Source organism: Canis lupus, chromosome 2, assembly GCF_011100685.1.
Source record: "Canis lupus familiaris isolate Mischka breed German Shepherd chromosome 2, alternate assembly UU_Cfam_GSD_1.0, whole genome shotgun sequence".
NCBI classification, from domain to species: domain Eukaryota; kingdom Metazoa; phylum Chordata; class Mammalia; order Carnivora; family Canidae; genus Canis; species Canis lupus.
Window position 1 is genome coordinate 5,912,565 of NC_049223.1, and position 23,069 is coordinate 5,935,633.

General features: G+C 36.3%; 1 protein-coding gene across 1 annotated transcript in view; it reads right to left on the bottom strand.

The window, feature by feature from the left end:
• Positions 1-23,069, bottom strand: part of GPR158 (G protein-coupled receptor 158) — a 410,036-nt gene that overhangs the window by 129,686 nt on the left and 257,281 nt on the right. The window contains exon 5 of the mRNA XM_038529762.1: positions 10,921-10,989. Coding sequence (XP_038385690.1) covers positions 10,921-10,989 — 69 coding nt within the window. The remainder of the gene's footprint in view (positions 1-10,920; positions 10,990-23,069) is intronic.

The following is a 23,069-nucleotide window of genomic DNA, read 5'->3' on the forward strand; positions in this document are numbered from 1 at the left end:
CAGGGCCAGGGAGACCTGGCCGCCGCCGGTGTGGTTGTCCCTCCTGGTGTCACCCTGTGCCTGGGAGAGGCGGGGCCGCCAGGGGACACGGGCCTCACGGGATGGTCGGCTCCCCCGAACCCGCCCCCTTCTGGGTGCACACACCTGAGAATCGGCACAGTCCGCCCCTCCCCCAGAAGACCAGCTGGAAGGACAGGGGAAGAGCAAGTTCCCGACCCTGCAGTGCTGGAAAGCTCCAGGGGAAGTCGAGGGATTTACAGTATATAGAACCAGAGGATACCCATCCTTGTTTTTTTGTTTGTTTTTTCTTCCTTTTTCCAGTACAACTTGTTTTTAGCCACTCTGCACTGAGCAAAATGACTAGAACTCACTACAAAAGAAAGAATCAGAAACAGTACTCTCTGCCACAGAGTTACAGAATTTGGATTACAATTTGATTTCAGAAAACCTATTCAGAAGCACAATTATAAAGCTACTGGTGGCTCTGGCAAAAAACATAAAGGATTTAAGAGACTTCATGACTGCAGAATTTAGATCTCATCAGGCCGAAATTAAAAATGAATTAAATGGGATGCAAGCCAAACTAGAGGTCCTAACGAGGGTTAATGAGGTAGAAGAAAGACTAAGTGACATAGAAGACAAGTTGATGGCAAGGAAGGAAGCTGAGGACAAAAGAGGCAAACAATTAAAAGACCATGAGGATAGGTTAAGGGAAATAAATGACAGCCTCAGAAGGAAAAATCTGTTTAATTGGGGTTCCAGAGGGCACTGAAAGGGACAGAGGACCAGAGGACCAGAAAGCCTATTTGAACAAATCATAGCTGAGAACTTCCCTAGCTTGGGGAGGGAAACAGGCATTCAGATCCAGGGGATAGAGAGGTCCCCCCCCTAAAATCAATAAAAATCATTCAACACCTTGACATTTAATAGTGAAACTTGCAAATTCCAAAGATAAAGAGAAAATCTTTAAAGCAGCAAGAGACAAGAGATCCCTAACTTATACGGGGATAAATATTAGATTAACAGCAGACCTCTCCACAGAGACCTGGCAGGCCAGAAAGGGCTGGCAGGATATATTATGGGTCCTAAATGAGAAGAACATGCAGCCAAGAATACTCTGTCCAGCAAGGCTCTCATTCAGAATAGGAGAGATAAAGAGCTTCCAAGATAGGCAGAAACTGAAAGAATATGTGACCACCAAGCCAACTCTGCAAGAAATATTAAAGAGGACTCTGTAAAAGAAAGAGGATGCCCAAAGAAATAAGCCACAAAAACAGGGGCTGAATAGGTACTATGATGACACTAAATTCATATCTTCCTATAGTAACTCTGAACGTGAATGGGCTTAATGATCCTATCAAAAGGCGCAGGGTTTCAGACTGGATAAAAAAGCAAGATCCATCTATTTGCTGTCTACAAGAGACTCATGTTAGACCTAAGGACACCTACAGCCTGAAAATGAAAAGTTGGAGAACCATTTACCATTCAAAATGGTCCTCAAAAGAAATCAGGGGTAGCCATCCTCATATCAGATAATTTAAAGTTTATCCTGAAGACTGTAGTAAGAGATGAAGAGGGACACTGTATCAAACTTAAAGGATCTATCCAACAAGAGGACTTAACAATCCTCAATATATATGCCCCGAATGTGGGAGCTACCAAGTATATCACTCAGTGAAATAGAGACCAGAAGAACTGTAGAACAGATCAACAAAACCAGGAGTTGGTTCTTTGAAAGAATTAATAAGATAGATAAACCATTAGCCAGCCTTATTAAAAACAAAAGAGAAAAGACTAGTAAAATCACAAATGAAGGAGAGATCACAACCAATACCATGGAAATACAAATGATTTTAAAAACATATTATGAGCAGCTATACGGCAACAAATTAGGCAATCTAGAAGAAATGAATGTATTTCTGGAAAACCACAAACTACCAAAACTGGAACAGGAAGAAGTAGAAAACCTGAACAGGCCAATAACCAGGGAGGAAATTGAAGCAGTCATCAAAACCCTCCCAAGACACAAAAGTCCAGGGCCAGATGGCTTCCCAAGGGAATTCTATCAAATGTTTAAAGAAGAAACCATACTTATTCTACTAAAGCTGTTCTGATAGAAAGGGATGGAATACTTCCAAACTCAGTCTATGAGGCCAGCATCACCTTAATTCCAAAACCAGACAAAGACCCCATCAAAAAGGAGAATTATAGACCAATATCCCTGATGAACACAGATGCAAAAATTCTCAACAAGATACTAGCCAATAGGATCCAACAGTACATTAAGAAGATTATTCACCATGACCAAGTGGGATTTATTCCCAGGATGCAAGGCTGGTTCAACACTCGTAAAGCAATGAATGTGATAGATCATATCAACAAGAGAAAAACCAAGAACCATATGATCCTCTCCATATATGCAGAGAAAGCATTTGACAAAATACAGCATCCATTCCTGAATCAAAACTCTTCAGAGTGTAGGGATAGAGGGAACCTTCCTCAACATCTTAAAAGCCATCTATGAAAAGCCCACAGGGGGATCCCTGGGTGGCACAGCAGTTTAGCTCCTGCCTTTGGCCCAGGGTGCGGTCCTGGAGACCCGGGATCAAGTCCCACGTTGGGCTCCCGGTGCATGGAGCCTGCTTCTCCCTCTGCCTGTGTCTCTGCCTCTCTCTCTCTCTCTCTCTCTCTGAGACTATCATAAATTAAAAAAAAAAACAAACAAACAAACAAAAAAAAAAGCCCACAGGAAATATCATTCTCAATGGGGCAAAACTGGGAGCTTCGCCCTAAGATCGGGAACACGTCAGGGATGTCCACTCTCACCACTTCTATTCAACATAGTGCTAGAAGTCCTAGCCTCAGCAATCAGGCAACAAAAAGAAATAAAAGGCATTCAAATTGGCAAAGAAGTCAAACTCTCCCTCTTCCCAGATGACATGATACTGTACATAGAAAACCCAAAACACTCCACCCCAAGATTGCTAGAACTCATATAGCAATTCGGCAGTATGGCAGGATATAAAATCAATGCCCAGAAATCAGTGGCATTTCTATACACCAACAATCAGACTGAAGAAAGAGAAATTAAGGAGTCAATCTCATTTACAGTTGCACCCAAAAGCATAAGATACCTAGGAATAAACCTAACCAAAGAGGTAAAGGTTCTATACCCTAAAAACTACAGAACACTTCTGAAAGAAATTGAGGAAGACACAAAGAGATGGAAAAATATCCATGCTCATGGATTGGAAGAATATTGTGAAAATGTTTTCAATGCTACCCAGGGCAATTTACACATTTAATACAATCCCTATCAAAATACCATGGACTTTATTCAAAGAGTTGGAACAAATCATCTTAAGATTTGTGTGGAATCAGAAAAGACCTTTCATAGCCAGGGGAATATTGAAAAAGAAAACCAGAGCCAGGGACATCGCAATGCCAGATTTCAGGTTGTACTACAAAGCTGTGACCATCAAGACAGTGTGGTACTGGCACAAAAACAGACACATAGATCAATGGAACAGAATAGAGAACCCAGAAGTGGGCCTCAACTCTATGGTCAACTAATATTCGACAAAACAGGAAAGACTATCCACTGGGAAAAGTACAGTCTCTTCAATAAATGGTGTGGACAAAATTGGACAGCCATGTGCAGAAGAATGAAACTAGATCATTCTCTTACACCATACACAAAGATAAACTCAAAACGGATGAAAGATCTAAATGTGAGACAAGAATCTATCAAAGTCCTAGAGAAGAACACAGGCAACACCCTTTTTGAACTTGGCCACAACAACTTCTTGCAAGATACATCCATAAAGGCAAGGGAAACAAAAGCAAAAATGAATTATTGGGGCTAAATCAAGATAAAAAGCTTCTGCACAGCAAAGGATACAGTCAACAAAACTAAAAGACAACCTACAGAATGGGAGAAGGTATTTGCAAATGACATATCAGATAAAGGGCTAGTATCCAAGACATATAAAGAACTTATTAAACTCAACAGCAAAGAAACAAACAATCCAATCATGAAATGGGCAAAAGACATGAACAGAAATCTCACCGAGGAAGACATAGACATGGCCAACACGCACATGAGAAAATGCTCGGCATCACTTGCCATCAGGGAAATACAAATCAAAACCACAATGAGATACCATCTCACACCAGTGAGAATGGAGAAAATTAATAAGACAGGAAACCACAAATGTTGGAGAGGATGTGGAGAAAGGGGAACCCTCTTACACTGTTGGTGGGAATGTGAACTGGTGCAGCCACTCTGGAAAACTGTGTGGAGGTTCCTAAAAGAGTTAAAAACACACCTGCCCTATGACCAGCAATTGTACTGCTGGGGATTTACCCCAAAGATACAGATGCAGTGAAATTCCAGGATACCTGCACCCCAATGTTTATAGCAGCAATGTCCACAATAGCCAAACTGTGGAAGGAGCCTCGGTGTCCATTCGAAAGATGAATGGATAAAGAAGATGTGGTTTATGCATACAATGGAATATTCCTCAGCCATTAGAAATGACAAATACCCACCATTTGCTTCAACGTGGATGGAACTGGAGTATTGTGCTGAGTGAAGTAAGTCAATCGGAGAAGGACAAACATTATATGGTCTCATTCATTTGGGGAATATAAAAAATAGTGAAAGGGAATAAAGGGGAAAGGAGAGAAAATGAGTGGGAAATATCATAGAGGGAGACAGAACATGAGAGACACCTAACTCTGGGAAATGAACAAGGGGTGATGGAAGGGGAGGTGGGTGGGTGGGGTTGGGGTGACTGGGTGACGGACACTGAGGGGGGCCACTTGACGGGATGAGCACTGGGTGTTATGCTCTATGTTGGCAAATTGAACTCCAATAAAAAAATATACCAAAAAAAATTTCATATGGTTTAATAACATGGGCCATCCAAGCCTGAGGAGTTTTACATTAGGTCTTAGAGCCAAACCTTAAGCTATTTTAAATTGATTCCCTGTTTTATCCTCTTGTCTTTTATTTCCTTGGAGACCTAATGAGGAAAGGTGCTTGATCAAGGGGGTAGAATTTAGGCATCCCTGATTACCCTATCTAATGCTATCTCAATCACACATTCATCCCTCTATCACAAGTCCCTATCATCTAGACACTACTCTGTCATAGAATGAAAGCAGTGTGAGACCAGGAGTCAAGAGACTAGATTCTAATCTTGGCTTTCTCACTACTTAGCTGAGAAAAGTTGGATAAATTAGAGTTTCTCTCGACTTTCGTTTCATTTGTAAAATAGAGGTTAAATAAAGACTAAGTTGTGTCTGACGTTCCTTCCAGTTCTAATATTTTCCAGTTCTGTATTATAGGGCCTGGGATGGAGTAGGGAAAGAACATGAAAATTAGTATTTATTTATACATGTGTGGTATCCTTTACAGAAAGGCACTGCAGTCAACCAAATAGCTAATCAAGGTTAGAGGGGAAAAATTCACCTTATTAGCTGAAACTGGTAATTTAGTCAAGTCAAAAACAAACTTCTGGACTCCATATCACTTGAAATGCTTTACTAACCCATAAAATATCATTTTTATGAAATTTATTAGGTAAAGTATACTCAGTTGATTTTTTAAAGTTCTTTTTTTCTTCTATAAATTGTATTAAGGTTTTTAGATGATTATGAAGATTAATCATTTGTTCATAAATGTATGGACTTTAAATTGTGAGTCTCTTTTGAGAATCTGTAAGAAAATGTTTTAAATGCTTTCACTCTCTGCTATCCAATTATAACAAAGCTAAATTTAGTCAGATTTTGGTTTGTCCTCATCTGCACAATGATGATAATCTCTAATTTGGACTTTCCAATATAAGCATTGTTATGAAATCGTCTGTAGTCTAAGATTGCTTAGAAAAGGCAAAAATAACCTTAATTCTTGCAAATCTGAACAACAATATGCAGCATAGAAAGAAGAAAAGGCTCATTGCATAACAACTCAGCAGAACAGTGAATACCCAAAGGCTCCTTCCATGGAGTTACCCAGCCCTAAAAACAATTCTCCTTTATTCAAGCACACTTAAAAAACAAAATCCAGAAAACTGTAACCCATATTAAAACTTTCATAAGCGATTCTGGTATAGACCACACCAGGAACAGAGAAAGTTGGTATCTGTATTTAACAAATAAGAAAAGTATAGGTCACACTTATATCATCAAATGATTAGACTTTTTGACTATATTAGGTTTACTGAATCACCTTTATCACTTAATACAGAGATCTTCCTTGCAACATAAAGTCTTGCTAAAAGTTATAAAGTTCATTTCTGTAAAACCCAAGGAAGTCAATGAGCCCTGGTCCAATAACCAAGTTACCTCTCTTGTCAAGAATGCTTTATGCACATGTACTCATGTACATATACCCACCCTATGTAGGTAGTTTTACTATCAATTTCTGATACATCATCTTCCATTCTCTCACCTAAAATAAAATTACTTTCCTTACCTGACTCAATCAATAGTGTATTTTAATCTCCTTTCTTCCCTTGTGTCTTTTTTTTTAAAATGTAATCAAGGTTTTTATTTTATTTTTTTTAATTGTTATTTATTTATGACAGTCACACACACACACAGAGAGAGAGAGAGAGAAAGAGAGAGAGAGAGAGAGAGGCAGAGACTGAAGCAGGCTCCATGCACCGGGAGCCCGATGTGGGATTCGATCCAGGGTCTCCAGGATCGCGCCCTGGGCCAAAGGTAGGCGCCAAACCGCTGCGTCACCCAGGGATCCCCTTCCCTTGTGTCTTATGCTCCATCTAAACCTTCATTAAGTAACCTGACCCTTTCTGTCTTCAGAGTATTGAACACTAACTTATTTGAAACCACAGTACACAGTATAAATTTGGGAACTATACTTTAATACCTCAAGCAGTTACAGAAAAATATATATTATAAAAGATGAAATAGCTAATTTAGCATGAAGTCAATATAATGAGGTATTGTAATGTTTCTATTGGACAGAATTTGTTTGGTAAGTCTTCTTTTCTGTTTTCTTTTTTTCCCTCTCAAGCAGAATTATTAAGCAGAAATAGTCTTTATATTCCTCTTAAATTTCCATTTCTTGGGATCCCTGGGTGGCGCAGCGGTTTAGCGCCTGCCTTTGGCCCAGGGCGCGATCCTGGAGACCCAGGATCAAATCCCACGTCAGGCTCCCAGTGCATGGAGCCTGCTTCTCCCTCTGCCTGTGTCTCTGCCTCTCTCTCTCTCACTGTGTGCCTATCATAAATAAATAAAAATTAAAAAAAAAATGCTTCATCAACTTTAAAAAAAAAATTTCCATTTCTTGCCCCCTTTTTTCTCTGTTTGATATCATCATAGGTATATCTATCAGATATTCATCAGATATCTTCCAAAATTGTATCCCAGTCAATGAAAGATTCTTGCAAAGAAAGGGTTTTTAACAACTGCTCTGCTGCACTTAGCAGCATAACATTTATTATTCTTTCAAATATTCTTGTTTTCTAGAGAACTTCATCCATTTAAGAGGCTTCAAAATTTTCTTATAGACTTTAAGCCCATGCTCACTATGTAACCACTTGATTTGAATAAATATGAACCTTAAAATTAAAAATAAAATGAAGTTTTGCTAACATCTCAAAATAACATTAATAAGTTTTTTTATTGCCTGTTAGCTCTAAGTAAAGTAGTATTATTAATAAGGATCATCATTCTTAGTCTTCCATAGCCAAGCGGATTCTTTGGAAGATACTTCAATAGGACAACAGCCATGAGTTTAGGATACAGGTCTGAATTTATCCAAGTATAACCTCATCTGTTCACTCATTGCATATTTACTGTACCTCAACTATGGTGACAGGTATGGGGCTGTGAGCAAAATAGAATGTATCATCTCCCTATTCACAAAGAACCAGAGTTAGTGCAGGAAATGACATTAAACAAATAATTGCTCTTATGAACGTACACTTATAAACTGAGATGGGAGTGTCAAGAAAGACAGTGGAATTCTGTGAGAAACTATTATAATGAATTTGACTCCAATTGGGGGTCAAGGAAAGCTCAAAAGTGATATTTAAGTAGAAATCTGAAGGATGACTAGGGCTAGCTGTTAATTAGGCAAAAGAAGTGGTGAGATGGTGTGGTGGGGAGGGCAGGAGGACTCTTCCAAATTGAAGGAAAAGCATGTGAAAATGTCCTGTGACAAGAGGTGTATTAGTTTCTTATTGCTGCTATAATATATTACCAAAAACTTAGTGGCTTAATACAGATTTACTATCTTATAGTTTTGGAAGTCAGAAGTTCAAAATGGATCTTATAGAGCTGAAATTAAGGTGTTTTTTGGAGGCTTTCATGAGGAATCTGTTTCTTTGCCTTTTCCTGCTTCTAGAGACTGCCTTCATCCCTTGGCTTCTGGCCTCTTTCATCCACATTCAAAGCCAGTGATAGCCAGTCCAGTCTTTCTCATGATACCTTTTCTTTGGTTCTCTCTTTTCTGCTTCTCATTTTCACTTAGGACCCTTGAGCCATCTATATAATCCAGGATAATCTCATCTCAAAGTTCTTTATTTAATCACATCGGCAAAGTCCCATTTTCCATGTAAGGTAACATATTTATAGGTTCCATGGATTAGGACAGTGAACATTTGGGGAGAGCCATTATTATAGCTACCATGAGAGAGATTATGTATCATTATGAACTGAAAGAAGGTCAGAGTAGCTGGGTGCAGAAAGGGAGAAGAAAAGTGGTACTGAATGACGCTGGGGAGGTGGGCAAGGACCACACTATATGTAACATCACATACCATATCAAGGGTTTTGATCTTTATTCTAAGAACACTGGGAAGCTATCTATAGAAGTAGTCACAGATTAGATCTTCTATTTTAAAATATTCTCTGGCTACTGAATAGAAAATGTATTTTAAAACAGCAGAGGTTCAGGAAAAAGATGATGGTGACTGCAACAATAGATATTCATATGATTATTTTTTGGATTAATGAAGTCATTTGGGTCTTTTACTTCCTAACTGGGTGATTCTATAACTTTGGCTAAACATCTTTCTGGTAGTTCTATGGGAAAGATGAAATGTTATGATGCACTTGCCATTTATACAGAAACAGTCTCAGGCATGATAAGACTCTTTGTATTTTATTGCTTATATTATTAATTATTGGGTATAACTCCATGCTAGGAAATTAGACAACTTCAGTAATTTTATGATTTACTGATGATTTTATGGAAACATTAAAATGATTACAGCCAAAAAATTTTCTGTCTTAAGAAGAAATAAAATTCAAGAAGTAGAAAACCTGAATAGATATTAAGAACTCTTATAAACACTGCAAGGGGGAAGAGGATTAGAAAATGAGGCAATAGAATGGGCAGGATTTAAATCATGTTAGATCTTGGAGCTTATGCTAAGAATTCTGGCTTTAACTATAAATAAAATTGTGAACCTTTGGAGAGTTTTGCAGGGCTCTGTAGTCTAACTTGGGCATTACAACTAGCCGATATTTTGAAAATAGACAGATCATAGGGGGGTTAATGTGGAGGGATAGAGGCCCAGGAAAGACTATGACAATAACCCAGAAAAGGCTGATTCTAGTTTAGACCAGGATGGTAGCCTGAATGAGGCGGGGGAAGTGGTTGGGTTTTTGTTATGTTTTGAGGGATTTCTGATGGATGTGAGAGAAATAAAGTTGTCAAGAATGACTCCCAAGTTTTAGCCTGAGTAACTAGAAAGACGGAGTTGTCATCAGTGGAGATAAGGAAACTGATTGGGGATGCAGGAGATCAAGTATCTCAGTTAAGAACATAGAGAATTCTGGTAGACCCTCAAATTGGAGTTGTTCAGTAAGCAATTGAATATGAGTTTAGAGTTTAGGGAAAAGGTCTGAGCTGGAGATACAAATTTGGGAGTTATTGTATATAAATAGATTTAAAGCTTTGAGCCTAGATGAGATCACCAATGGAGAATGTAGAATATGAAAAGCTCCACAAGGACTGATGCCTGAGACACTTAAGCATTAAGAAGTAGGAAAGAAGATTAAGAATCAGCAAAGATGGCTGAAATGGAGCAGCTAGTTAGGTTAGGAGGCAAACCAAAAAAAAACCATGGTGCCATGGAAGACCTACCCTTTTTCTTCTCTAACATCTACTGATCTTTCAGATCTCAGTCGAGTGATATTTTATACCCTTGACTTGGTTATACACTTGTCTCCTAAGTGTCTCCATAGCATCCTGCCTCCACAACATCTTAGTTTTTTTCAATTATATTATAATTGCCTGTAATTACTCATCTCATTCTGTAAATTGTAAGCGACTTGAAGAAATCAGTGTCTTTCACTCACAAAAAAGTTTAGCACAGTACTTGACAAACAATGACTACTAAATATAAGTTGGTTGAATTGAATTACTAAGGTTAGTACATACCTTCTGGTTACAGACAGATTGCTAGTGTGATAAGAATAGTCTCTACTAGGATTATCTATGCCACTAATACCACACATATATGTATTTTGTTTACTTTTCTATGTAACCACCTGGAATTTTTCAGCACAAACTTGTTGGTGTGTCTCATGGTCTTGATTTAAGTAGAGAGGGAAGAAGGAAACCAATATTTATATGTATATGTATATGGCAAGCATACATATCAAGCATGCCTTTTTTATGTGAGCTCATTTAAGCCGTTAGTCCTCCTCACAAATTTGGGAAGAAAGTATGGTTACCTCCACTTTACTTTTTTACTTTATATGTCTATTACATGTAGATACAGGTATACAAACTTGTATATAGATATATAAAGTAATATACATATACAATTATATATATTATAATTATACACACATATATATACACACGTATATATAAAAATTACTGCCTGAGCAAAATAAAACAAAAGGCTATTTTTAAAAGACAATTATGTTACTTACAGGAAAGTATAGAAGCAGAGACCCAAAAAGAATTGTTTCCAACAGGATAAGGCCTGATGCCCTGATGCTCTAAAAAAAAAAAAAAAAAAAGAGAGAGAGAGAGAGAGAGAGAAAGAAGAAGTCATTGTTTATTTACATTTCTAGAAATGGAAGAACTTATGCTATCATGACAACACCTCCACTAGTAAATGAACATTGGCTAGTATTTCAAAAGTGAACTTAAAAGTGAACTTAAACATGCAAAAAGATCGACTATAAAAGTGGTAGTGTACTTCATGATACTGACAGTGGCTTCATGGAATTTTGTTCTTCAAAATTTGAATCTGTGAATAATCTTAGCAGCTGGCAACACTTTTTAGAAGATCCTTTCAATCTAAGAAGTTCACAGATACAAAATATCTTGCTTGTATTTCTGAAACATCAGCCACAAGTACATATTGAATGCTAACCCTCAACCATTTCACAAACACCTGCAAAATGGCTTCAGTGGATAAAACAGACATACACATAAGGTCTTGGCATTTCAGTAATATATATCCCACTATGTCAAAATATATCACCCACGCTCACCTAACAGAGCTCCACTATGTGGATAATATAAATCACATTAAATAACAAAGACATTTCACCTTGTGAACATGTTTAAATTATTCTTAACTGAAAATTCAAAAGAATAAGTTGATTTTTGAATAATTTCCTAATTACTTACAGTTTACTACATTTAAATATGCTTGATAATCTTAAGATATTTTGTTAGACTCAAATAGCCTTATCTTTCCTAAGCAAAATGCCTGAAATTGTGAACAAAAATTAAAAGACCAAATAATTTTGTATTCTAATAAAAATTTTGCTTCAGTGAGTTCAAGTGTCAATATCAAGTAAGTATATTAAGAATACAAACATAAAAATAGATTATTCTAGAGTACCCATGTTTTCACTAAATGCAACGTGTAATATACACAAAAATTACACATGATGCAAATATATTATCCTCACAGGAAAATAATTTGAAGTAGTACCAACTGATTTTGCAACAACAAAAAGATGCTTAAGCTGAAAACCCAAGCCACAAGAGTCCACTGCATTAAAACAAGTCAGATAAAAACAAAACAAAAAAACCTGCACACAATGTCAGATAAATGACAGAGAAAGAAAATTATAATCTCTTCAAAACACTGCTAGGACATTGTTAGAGGAATACTTTATGTAATCCCTCAAAAGAACTCGTGGCTTTCATTAATCTAAGAATTTGCAATGGAGAAATAAATTTAGTCAGTGAACAGACTTGATTATTCAAGTGGCATCTCACTATTGGTCTTTATTTTAGCTAGCAGATGCTTTTAGTGAAAAGAAAATTTCTATCAGCAAGCCTTTAGATGGGTTTTGGCTGGTAAAATTTCTAAAATGGCAAATTATATTCATACCTAATTATGAATATCAATTTTTCTAAACTTTATGAAAATATGACACTAAGAGTGAGAGTTCAAAATGTTAATACAAGACTTCTTATAAAACAATCTATGCAATATTGTTTAAAGATTTATTTATTTATTTGAGAGAGAGAGAGAGAGAAGAGAGAGAGAGAGAGCAAGCACACAAATGCATGAGCAAGAGGAGGGGCTAGAAGGAGAGGGATGAAGAGAATATTAAGCAAATCTCCACTGAGTGCAGAACCCCACACTGGGCTTGATCCCTGACCCTGAGTTCATGATCTGAGCAGAAATAAGAGTTGGACACTTAACTGACTGAGCCACCAGGCGCCTCTCTAGGCAAAATTATGAAAAAACAAACAAACAAACAAACAAACAAAAAACGGGATATGAAAAGAAGCTGTGAGGCTTAATGGAACAGACAGACTTTGGAGTTCTCTTCATCTCAGTTTGAATTATGAAATAATCACTGAGTAGGCCACCTTGAACTTCAATGTCTTCATCCATAAAATGGGTATTTTAATGTTTACCTGATTAAATCTGAGAGGTTTAATAAAATATGAAGTATACAAAATGGCTAATATTATGCTTGATTCTTGGCAAGTAGGTATGCATTCTTCAAAGTAAAAAACATTAAGGAGGGCACATGATGAGATGAGTATTGGGTATTATACTACATGTTGGCAAATTGAATTTAAATAAAAATAAAATCTTCAAAACAAAAACAAACTAAAAAACAGCACCAGCATAATGAATTTGAAATCCACAGACGTATATATCAGTAGCAGTCAAATTTATTTTTAATTCTTGGGATCCAAATGACCTCAGAAGAGTCAAAAGTAGGGGTAGAGAACCCAAGAGGCTTTTTGTTGTTGTTCCTTTTTTTTAGGACCAGTAGTTTCTTAGCTGCTTTACAACTATCGCTATCACATACCAGTGGTAGTGTTGCATATATTCTCAGAATAAATCACTTATTTTCTTTCATTTGGTAATGTTGAACAATCTTCTCCATTATGTTGTTCCTGACTAAGCAGAGAGGCCCATAATTTCAAATTATTAATTGGAATTCCAACAAGTGGCTCCATAATCAAATGGAAGGCCTATTTAAAATGTGCACTTTTCCAAATATCCTTGGGCTGAGTTGGCTTCATGGCCTCACAGAGTGAGTATGTATCTGGTAGGTGGGACTTCAGGGACAAAAAAGAAACCTCATGCTCCCTAAAACATTTCCCCATCATCTTATTGGTACTGGAAGTTCTCTGAACTAGAAAGAAGCTTTTTATTTTGTACTTGGTGCCAAGGACTCATACACAAGTGCTGTAAGTAAGAGGCTGACTTAGTTTCAACGTGTAGAACAGAAATCTATTCCTTGTAGTCTAAGTGATAGGATGAGGAAGGAAAGAGGAAGGATTGATAAATGAAGATGATGCAGCTACTATGGAAAACAGTATGGTGGTTCCTCAAAAAGTTAAAAATAGAACTACCCTATGATCTAGCAATTGCACTACTAGGTATTTACCAAAAAAATACAAAATTACAAATTCAAAGGGATAAACACACCTTTATGTTTACATGCATTATCTACAATAGCCAAACTTTGGAAACAGCCCAAGTGTCCATCAACTGATGAAAGGATAAAGATGTGGTATATATAACAGAATATTATTTAGCCATAAGAAAGAATGAAATCTTGCCATTTGTAATCATGTGGATGGGGCTAGAGAGTATTGCTAAGTGAAATAAGTCAGCTGGATAAAGACAAATACTATATGATTACACTCATATATAGAATATAAGAAATGAAACAAGAAAAGGGTGGGGGGAAGAGAAAGAGGCAAACCACAAAACAGACTGATAGTTACCAGAGGGGAGAGGGTGAGTGAGATGAGTAAAACAGGTAATGGGGATTAATAAGTACTCTTGTGATGAGTACACGATGATGTATGGAAGTGTTAAGTCACTATATTGTATACCTGAAACTAATATTACACTGTATGTTAACTAACTGGAATTAATATAAAAGCTTTAAAAAAAGAAAAATGAAGATGAGCAAGGGATATAATGAGCAAAATAACAGAGCCCAAGGAAGAATGAATCTCCTTCACAGTTGTACTTAAGATAGAAATCGTGGTATAGAACCCTTTTAACCAGAATTGCTGAGAAACTCTGAGAAAACCTTATTGAAAAGATATATAATATAGCATTTAGTTAAAACACATACATACAAATCAACACCATATATTTTCTAGATATATATAAATATACCAAATACATACATGGAAAATATATACCAAGCTGATAACAATGATTTTGTTTTTCTGGAGAAGTGCATAGATTTAGGGATAGATCAAAAATATTAAAAAATATTTTAACTTCTCTAGAGATGCAGTCATGCATCATATAATATGCATTTTAATAATTAAATCAAGTAAAATTAAAGAAAAGTAACTTAAAATGTGCCAATTCAACTATTAGAAAATTCCACCACTAGGCATCATCATAATATGCCAAGAAGTCTAAATGAAGACTTTCTCAACTAATATATACTTAATAAGTTTTTATTCATTACTAACTTCATGCATAAAATTAACAAACCGTAGTTTTATGATCCTTACAGGTAATAGAGCTGGGGGAGTTATTATTGAGCCTAACTCTCTTGTTTAGAATTTATAAAGCCTAGTAAATATAATTTCAGATTTTACAATAGAGGTCTGCAGATTTTACCTCACTCCACTCCATCCCTCCTGTCCCATTTGTTAAACTTTCTGAACTGACTTATGAAGGTTTGTAACAAGTACCAAGCCTGCATGCTAAAGAAAAGAGCTAAGCCTATTATACCAATTTTATTAAATTATATCAGTCAACTTCTAAATTCCATAATCCTTGGATGCAAAATAGAGAGGCATAGGATGAAGCATACTTGCAGTTGTCACAAGATTTGCTCATGATACAGGCATGGAAGCTAAGTCACTGGAAATAATAAGGTGATGAGAATAATGCTGAAGTCTGATTTTTTGAAAAAAAACAAAATGGTTTGTCATTTTTTCCTTGATTCTATAAGGACTAACTACTTCATTTATATTTTAAAAACATTTTTAGCCACTGGGGAAATCAATGTATATCTTGCTAAAACAGTGCAGCTATTCTGAATTATAGCTGATTTCTTTAGTCTCATAGCAATTAAAATTTCTATTACAAAAGGAATCTCTGAACATGAAGGTATTTTTACACAGCTGTATCTCAGAATGAATGATGAAAATATAATAAAGCAATAGAATTAGAATCTGAAAAGAATGAACTGGCATAAGTTTGGATCACAAACCAAGACTATAAATCTGTATCATTTACAAAAAGAATTAGCCATGCAAGCAGATTGACTTCTTCCATTTCTTCAGATAAATCCATGGACAGGGAGATTACAAATAAACAACTGATGTAGCAGTTATACAATAACAAATTGGAAGCAAGATGTAAAAGTGGCCTTAAAGAGAATCCTAACATTGAGAATAGGAGGACTCTATTTTTCAATAATTTTATTTACAGTTATACAAATAAATGAGAACAGATCACATTTGGTTTGATAGACTACATGCAATTACTTTGTCTTAAGAAGATCTGTGATGAAATATTGAAAAGCCATTCAGATTTAGAAAAATTTGTCAGGGGAACAATTGCCCAAAATGTGGGCAGTTAAAATTAGTACTGTTTTTTTCCAAAAAAGTATCAGCAATAAAAAAGGTACAAAGAAAGCAGAAGAATATGTTTAGGATAGAGATTGCTAAAGTGAAATAAAAACAATTCAGAGAGTTATATATTTTGTTTTTAATTTTTATCTAAGTATAATTAGCATGCAGCATTATACTAGTTTCATGTATATGATACAATGATTCAACACTTCTATACATTACTAAGTGTTCTCATCATGATAAATGTATTCTTAATCCCCCTCACCTATATCACTAACCACCCCCCACCTCCTTTTTGGGTCCAATAGTTCTCTATATTTAAGAGTCTGGTTTATTGTCTTTCTCCTTTTTCTTTTTTGTTTCTTAAATTCCACATATCAATGAAATCATAGAGTATGTGTCTTTCACTGTTTTTACTTTGCATTTAACCCTCTAGATCCATCCATGTTGCTGGAAATGGAAAGAATTCATTCTTTTTGTCTGAGTAATATTCCATTGTGTTTATGTATAACTTCTTATCCCTTCATCTTTCAAGGGACATTTGGGTTGCTTCTGTATCTTGGCTATTTTATATAGTACTGCAAGAAACACAGGGGTGATATACATTTTCAAATACATGTTTTCATTTTCTTTGGGTAAATACTCAGTAGTGGAATTACTGGATCATATGATAATCCTGTTTTTAATTGAGGAACTCCCATACTGTTTTCCACAGTGGCTGCACCAATTTACATTCTACCAACAGTGCACAAGGGTTCCTTTTTCTCTACATCTTCACCAACATCTGTCATTTCTTGCGTTTTTTTTTTTTTTTTTTTTTTTTTTAGTTTAGCCATTCTGAAAGGTGTAAGGTAATATCTCATTGTGCTTTTCATTTGCATTTCCCAGATATTGAGTGATGTTGAGCATCTTTTCATGTGTCTGTTTGGGACAACTGTATGTCTTCTTTGGAAAAATTCTGTTCAGGTCCCTTGTTCATTTTTTATTGGCATTATTTAATTTTTGGTGTTGAGTTGTATAAATTCTTTATATATTTAGGATATTAACCCATTATCAGATTATTATTTTTTTTTTATGATAGTCACACACAGAGAGAGAGAGAGGCAGAGACACAGGCAGAGGGAGAAGCAGGCTCCATGCACCGGGAGCCCGACGTGGGAATCGATCTCGAGTCTCCAGGATCGCGCCCTGGGCCAAAGGCAGGCACTAAACTGCTGCGCCACCCAGGGATCTCCCCATTATCAGATTATTATTTGCAAGTATCTTCTCCCATTTGGTAGGTTGTCTTTTTGTTTTGTTGATGGTTTCCTTCAGTGTATAAAATCTTTTTATTTTGGTATCCCAGTAGCTTAATTTTGCTTTTGTTTCCCTTGCCAAAGAAGACATTTAGAGGAAAATGTTAAAGAGATTAGTGCCTATGCTTTCTTCTACCAATTTTATGCTTTCAGGTCTCAGATTTAGATCTATCATCCATTTCGAGTTTATTTTTGGATATGGTGTAAGAAAGTCATTCAGTTTCATTCTTAGTTTCCCAACATTTGTTGAGGAGACTGCATTTTTCTCATTGTATATACTTGCCCACTTTGTCATAGTGTCACAAAAATGTGGGTTTATTTCTGGTCTCTATTCTGTTCCATTGATCTGTGTGTCTTTTTTTTTTTTTTTGCCTGTATCATACTGTTTTGATAACTATAGCTGTGTAGTGTGTCTTGAAATTTGGGACTGTGGTACCGGTTTTGTTCTTTCTCAAGTTTGCTTTGGATATTTGGGGTGTTCTGTGGTTCCACACAAATTTAGGATTATTTGTTCCAGTTCTGTGCAAAATACTGTTGGTATTTTGGCAGAGATTGCATTGAATTTGAAGATTGCTTTGGACAGTATGGACATTATAACAATATTGATTCTCCTAAACCATGAGTTTGGGATATCTTTCCATTTGTATATGTCATTTTCAATTTCTTTCATCAGTGTTTTATAGTTTTTAAAGTACAGGTCTTTCATCTCCTTAGTTAATTCCTAATTATTTTATTATTTTTGGAGTAATTGTAATGGGATTGTCTTAATTTCTCCTTCTGCTACTTCATTATTAGTGTATAGAAATGCAACAGATTTCTGTATATTCATCATGCATCTTGTGATTTTACTGAATTCACTTATCAGTTATAGTATTTTTTGGTGGAACTTTTGAAGTTTTCTCTATATAGTATCATGTCACCTGCAAATAGTGAAAGTTTTACTTCTTCCTTACAAATTGGGATGTCTGATGTCTTTTATTTCTTTTTGTTGTGTGAATGCTGTGGCTAGGACTTCTAGTACTATGTTGAATAAAAGTGGTAAGAATAGACAGCCTTGTCTTTCTCTGTTATCACTACTTTTGCCATTTTAATTGTTATGTGTCTTGGTGTGGACCTCCTTGGATTGGTACTGTTGGGGGCTCTCTGTGCCTCCTATATAAGAATGTCTGTTTCCCTCCCCAGATGATACAAGTTTTCAGGTATTATTTCTTCAAATAAAATTTTGCCCCCTCTTCTCTCTCTTCACCTTCTGTGATCCCTATAATGTGAATATTATTTTGTTAGATGTGTCACTGAGTTCTTTTACCTTTTCTAATTTTTTATTATTCTTTTCTGTTTTTGCTGTTTAGCTTGGTTGCTTTCCATTACTCTTTCAGCTTGCTGATCCATTCTTCTGCTTCCTCTAGTTTACTACATATTCCCTCTAGTGCATTTTTAATTTCAGTTAATGAGTTCTTCATCTCTGATTGGTTCTTTCTATATTTTCTTCTTTTTGTTGAATGTCTCACTGAGATCTTCACTCTTTTCTCAAACCCAGTAAGTATCTTTATCACTGGTACTTTGAATTTTCTATCAGTTATATTGCTTATCCCCATTTTTAAAGTTCTTTTGCTGTGATTTTGTCCTGTTCTTTCATATGGGATATATTCCTCTGACTCCTCACTTTGTCTAACCCTCTGTGCTTGTTTCTGTGTATTAGCAAAGTCAGCTACTTCTCCTGATCTTATGAAGAAGATATTCCATGGTGCTTTGTAGCATATTGTCCCCTGTTCACCAGAACCTGGCATTTCAGGAGTGTATCCTAAGTGTGTTACATGAACCCTACTGTTGTGGTTGAGCCATGTTTGCCTTCAGTCTTGTCATTTACAATGGCACTCTGACTACTTTGGGAAGAGTTTGGTCCCTGTGCTGTTAAGTGGACAGTTTGTGGCCATCTTGGGCTTATAGTTGAGTCAGACCAGATGCCCGCCCTCAATCCAGTATTGGGGTCACAGGGAACTGTAGGATGTTCTTTCTGCATGTCTTCTGAGACACTTTTACTGGTAGGCAGGGCCAGCAATCAGATCATTTGTCTGCCCCCAGCCCATTGCTGGTATGTGGTTATCTCCCACAGGGCAAAAGTCCCTTGGGAGTAATGCTGGTCACTGTCAGGGCTGCTTGGAGGGACCCCTACACAGTGGCATGGGTTGAATGTGGGAAGTCCACATTAGGATACAGGAGCAAGGCATACTGTGTTAACAAGCTAAGTGGTGAGTGTTCTTACTGGTTTCTGCAGGTATCCTGTATCTAGACTGGGCAGGGGGAAGAGAAATGGCCCCTACTAGTTTTTTTTTTTTTCTTCTTAGAGAAGTCTCCTAAAGATCCCTGCCCTTCCCATGCATGGTCTAAAACTAATAAATAAATCTTCTTCCTATATACCTCAGGTACTTTCAAAATGTTCCTTCTATGCTGTATTTTATTTATTTATTCATGACACACACACACACACACACACACACACACAGAGGGAGAGAGAGAGAGAGAGGCAGAGACACAAGGCAGAGGGAGAAGCAGGCCCCATGCAGGGAGCCTGATGTGGGACTGGATCCCGGGTCCCCAGGATCACGCTCTGAGCTGAAGGTGGAGCTAAGCCGCTGAGCCACCCAGGCTGCCCTGTTATGCTGGCTCTAATGGTGTGGTCTTGATTTCCTATTGCCCTCCAGCTCTCTCAGCTGATTTTTAAAGTTCCTGGTGTTAAATCCCACTGACTGTAAAAACTTGTGAAGTTAAGCCATTCTGGTTCTTAAGGCCAGATGTTTTAGGGACCTATTTTCCCAGTGTAGGCCCCCCATATCTGGGGTGTCTGGTGTAGGGTATGTTCCTCTCCCTTTTCCATTCTTCTGGTGTCCCCCATTGTGGGGACACAGTCTCTTGAGTCAGTTTGGTTTTTGACTGATACCTTCCTACCATTTTCAATATGGCCTCCTCCCTACAATTAACTGTGGATAGTCTATTTTGCAAGTGTTCAGTTAATTTTCTGGGTTAGTTCCACTAATGTGTTATCCACTAATGTCCATGGGATGAAGTGAGCTTAGGATCCTCTTATACTGCCATCTTCTCAAATGGTGCCACAGAGTTTTAAATTCATGTAATAAAATACATGAGCTTTATATCCAGATTGTTTGGAATCTCATCATTGCCAGCTTCTTAGCTGTGTCCTCTTGGGCAAATTCCTGAACCTTCTGAGTTTCTTCATTTATAAAATGGGTGCAATGATGCTCTTCCTTGCAATTCTGTTGTAAAAACTGGCAATAATGCTGCCCAGGATGGAGCAGGCACTCTGTCAATGGCAGTTCATCATCAGTCTTTCATGGAGAGATAAAATGAAGTCAAAAGTGTACCTACACTCACTCAGCTGATGAGTGACAGAATAAGGCCCCATCATCTACCACTGTTGATTCCCAAGTGAGTGTGATTTCTTCTGTACATCCAGTCTGACCCTCAGCCATTTTCTTATCCAAAGGAACGGAATTACATGTAATATAAAAATAAAAACATGTAGCACTACTAGAGCACTTTAAAATAAATTACAAGTAAGGATTTTGATTTAAATGTTATTTAAAAAGTTACTATTCAATTTAAAATCCTTGATATTTAATGCAAAACATCAAAGGAAATACATTGCCTTAACTAGGAATTCTGTCTAATTTCTAAAAGTTCATTTTTCACATGATTTGATAATTTGTAATTGAACTGTTTAAGACTTTTTGGAAAAATTAATTTATCCAAAGATAAAGTCCAGAGTAATATATACATAGTTTCATATTCTTTAAAACAGCATAGCACACTAAATTTAAAAATCAATGATATTTTTATACTTGTGATTTTAGAAATAACAAGTCATTCATTATTAATTATGATTCACCATTTACTGTGGCACAGAAACATCAAATAGTTGCTTTTGCAGGATTTACATGAAATATTTGCCCATTTGCTTAACTTTGTTTCAGACAATGTGAACACAGACAGGTGTATTCCCCCTCTTACCCCTGAAATAGCTCATCTTTCAGAAGTCAGCACCTGATATCATGTCTCAAAGTTGCTGACTATGACAGCAAGTACAGAAATGCAGAAAAACAGATACAGGAAAGGGAACATTTTGGATAAACTTTACTCAGCTCAGCTCATCCCTCATGCTTATGTCCTAAACAACTTAATACCCAAACTCTTCCTATCAGACTTCTTTCCACTCTCAGCACCTCTCCTCTGCTGAGATGCCACTAGATTGCATTCCTAAAATATAGATAATCATGTCCTTATTTGTCCTCATTATTCCCATAGTTCCTTACAAAAAATAGCTTTTACTTCTCTGTAATCTATTTGCAAATTTCAGTTCTCTTTTTCTTTCAATACTAATAAGCAGAGCAAAACATATTTCATATAATGGAGATAAATTCTCTAAGTGTCAAAAAAGCATACACAAATGAAGTACACAAACTAAGGAATATTACCTTCAGAAGTGTTATTGTACATCCTCAAATAAAATTATCAAAATTATCGAAACAAAGTATGCCATTTGCTTAGATTTCTATTCTTGATTAAAAGCTATTGAGATTGATATATTTTCAATTAATATTTCAATAAATATTTCAGTTGATTTGATTTTCAATAAAAACTTATTAATTGAAAGAACAACAAATTCCTCCTCATGAAGAATCCTAATGGAATGATAATAAAATATAAAATATTAAGTATTTTTAAAGATATTAATAAGATGAAGCACTTTGCTTCCTTGAATAATCAATCCCTGTTATGGAGATGAACTCAAATATCATTTAGTTTGACATCAATCATTTTTTTAAACACAAATGTACTTTATACTTGTAGAAATTCAAGAAACGTCACAAATCATTGCTCAGTTTCACCTAATTGCTAAGTAGCAACAGATCTCAGCAACCCTTCCTCATCATTTGAACACTGTTTAATATCAGATTTTTTTTCTTTTTCAATGATTAATATGTTGAAAACTGTGATCTGCAAGGTAACTAAAATACTACTGTTCACCCATGGGGGCGCTTGGATGGCTCAGTCAGTAGAGTGGGCAACTCTTGATTTTGGCTCAGGTCACGATCTTGGGGTCCTGGGATGGAGCCCTGCATCAAGATCTGTGCTGAGTAGGGAGTCTGCTTGAGGATTAATTCTCTCTCTCTCTCTCTCTTTTTCCCTCTATCCCTCCTCCAACTCATGTTCTCTCTCTCTCTCTCTTAAATAGATGGCTAAATCTTTAAACAAAAAAAACAAAATACTATTATTGTTCACATATAGGAACAGAACCCATCAAATGATAGCCAGACATCAGCATCTCTTTGTCTCCTTGTTCAAGAAAAAAAACGTGGGAACAGGAACAGAATTTCTCAGAACTGTTAAATTTGTCTTTGACACACTGTCTCTATAGCATGTTAGACAAAGTGTAAAACAAGAAGACATTTCATACTTTGATATTTGAAAATAGTCTAAACATGCTAAGACTTGTTTATGTTCCTTATACTCACATTAACACAAAAGTTTCAATTCTGAGAAGATACTTACAAATATACAGAGAAATATGAGTATTTCAGTGAATAAATCAATAGATGATTTAATGAGCTATATGATATGCTCCTTATTTTGCTAGGTTTAGCAGTTCAAAAATTTAAGATAGCAGCATTATATCTGACAGGCAAAAAGCAAAGACAGATTACAAAGTATAGTGGGAAAAC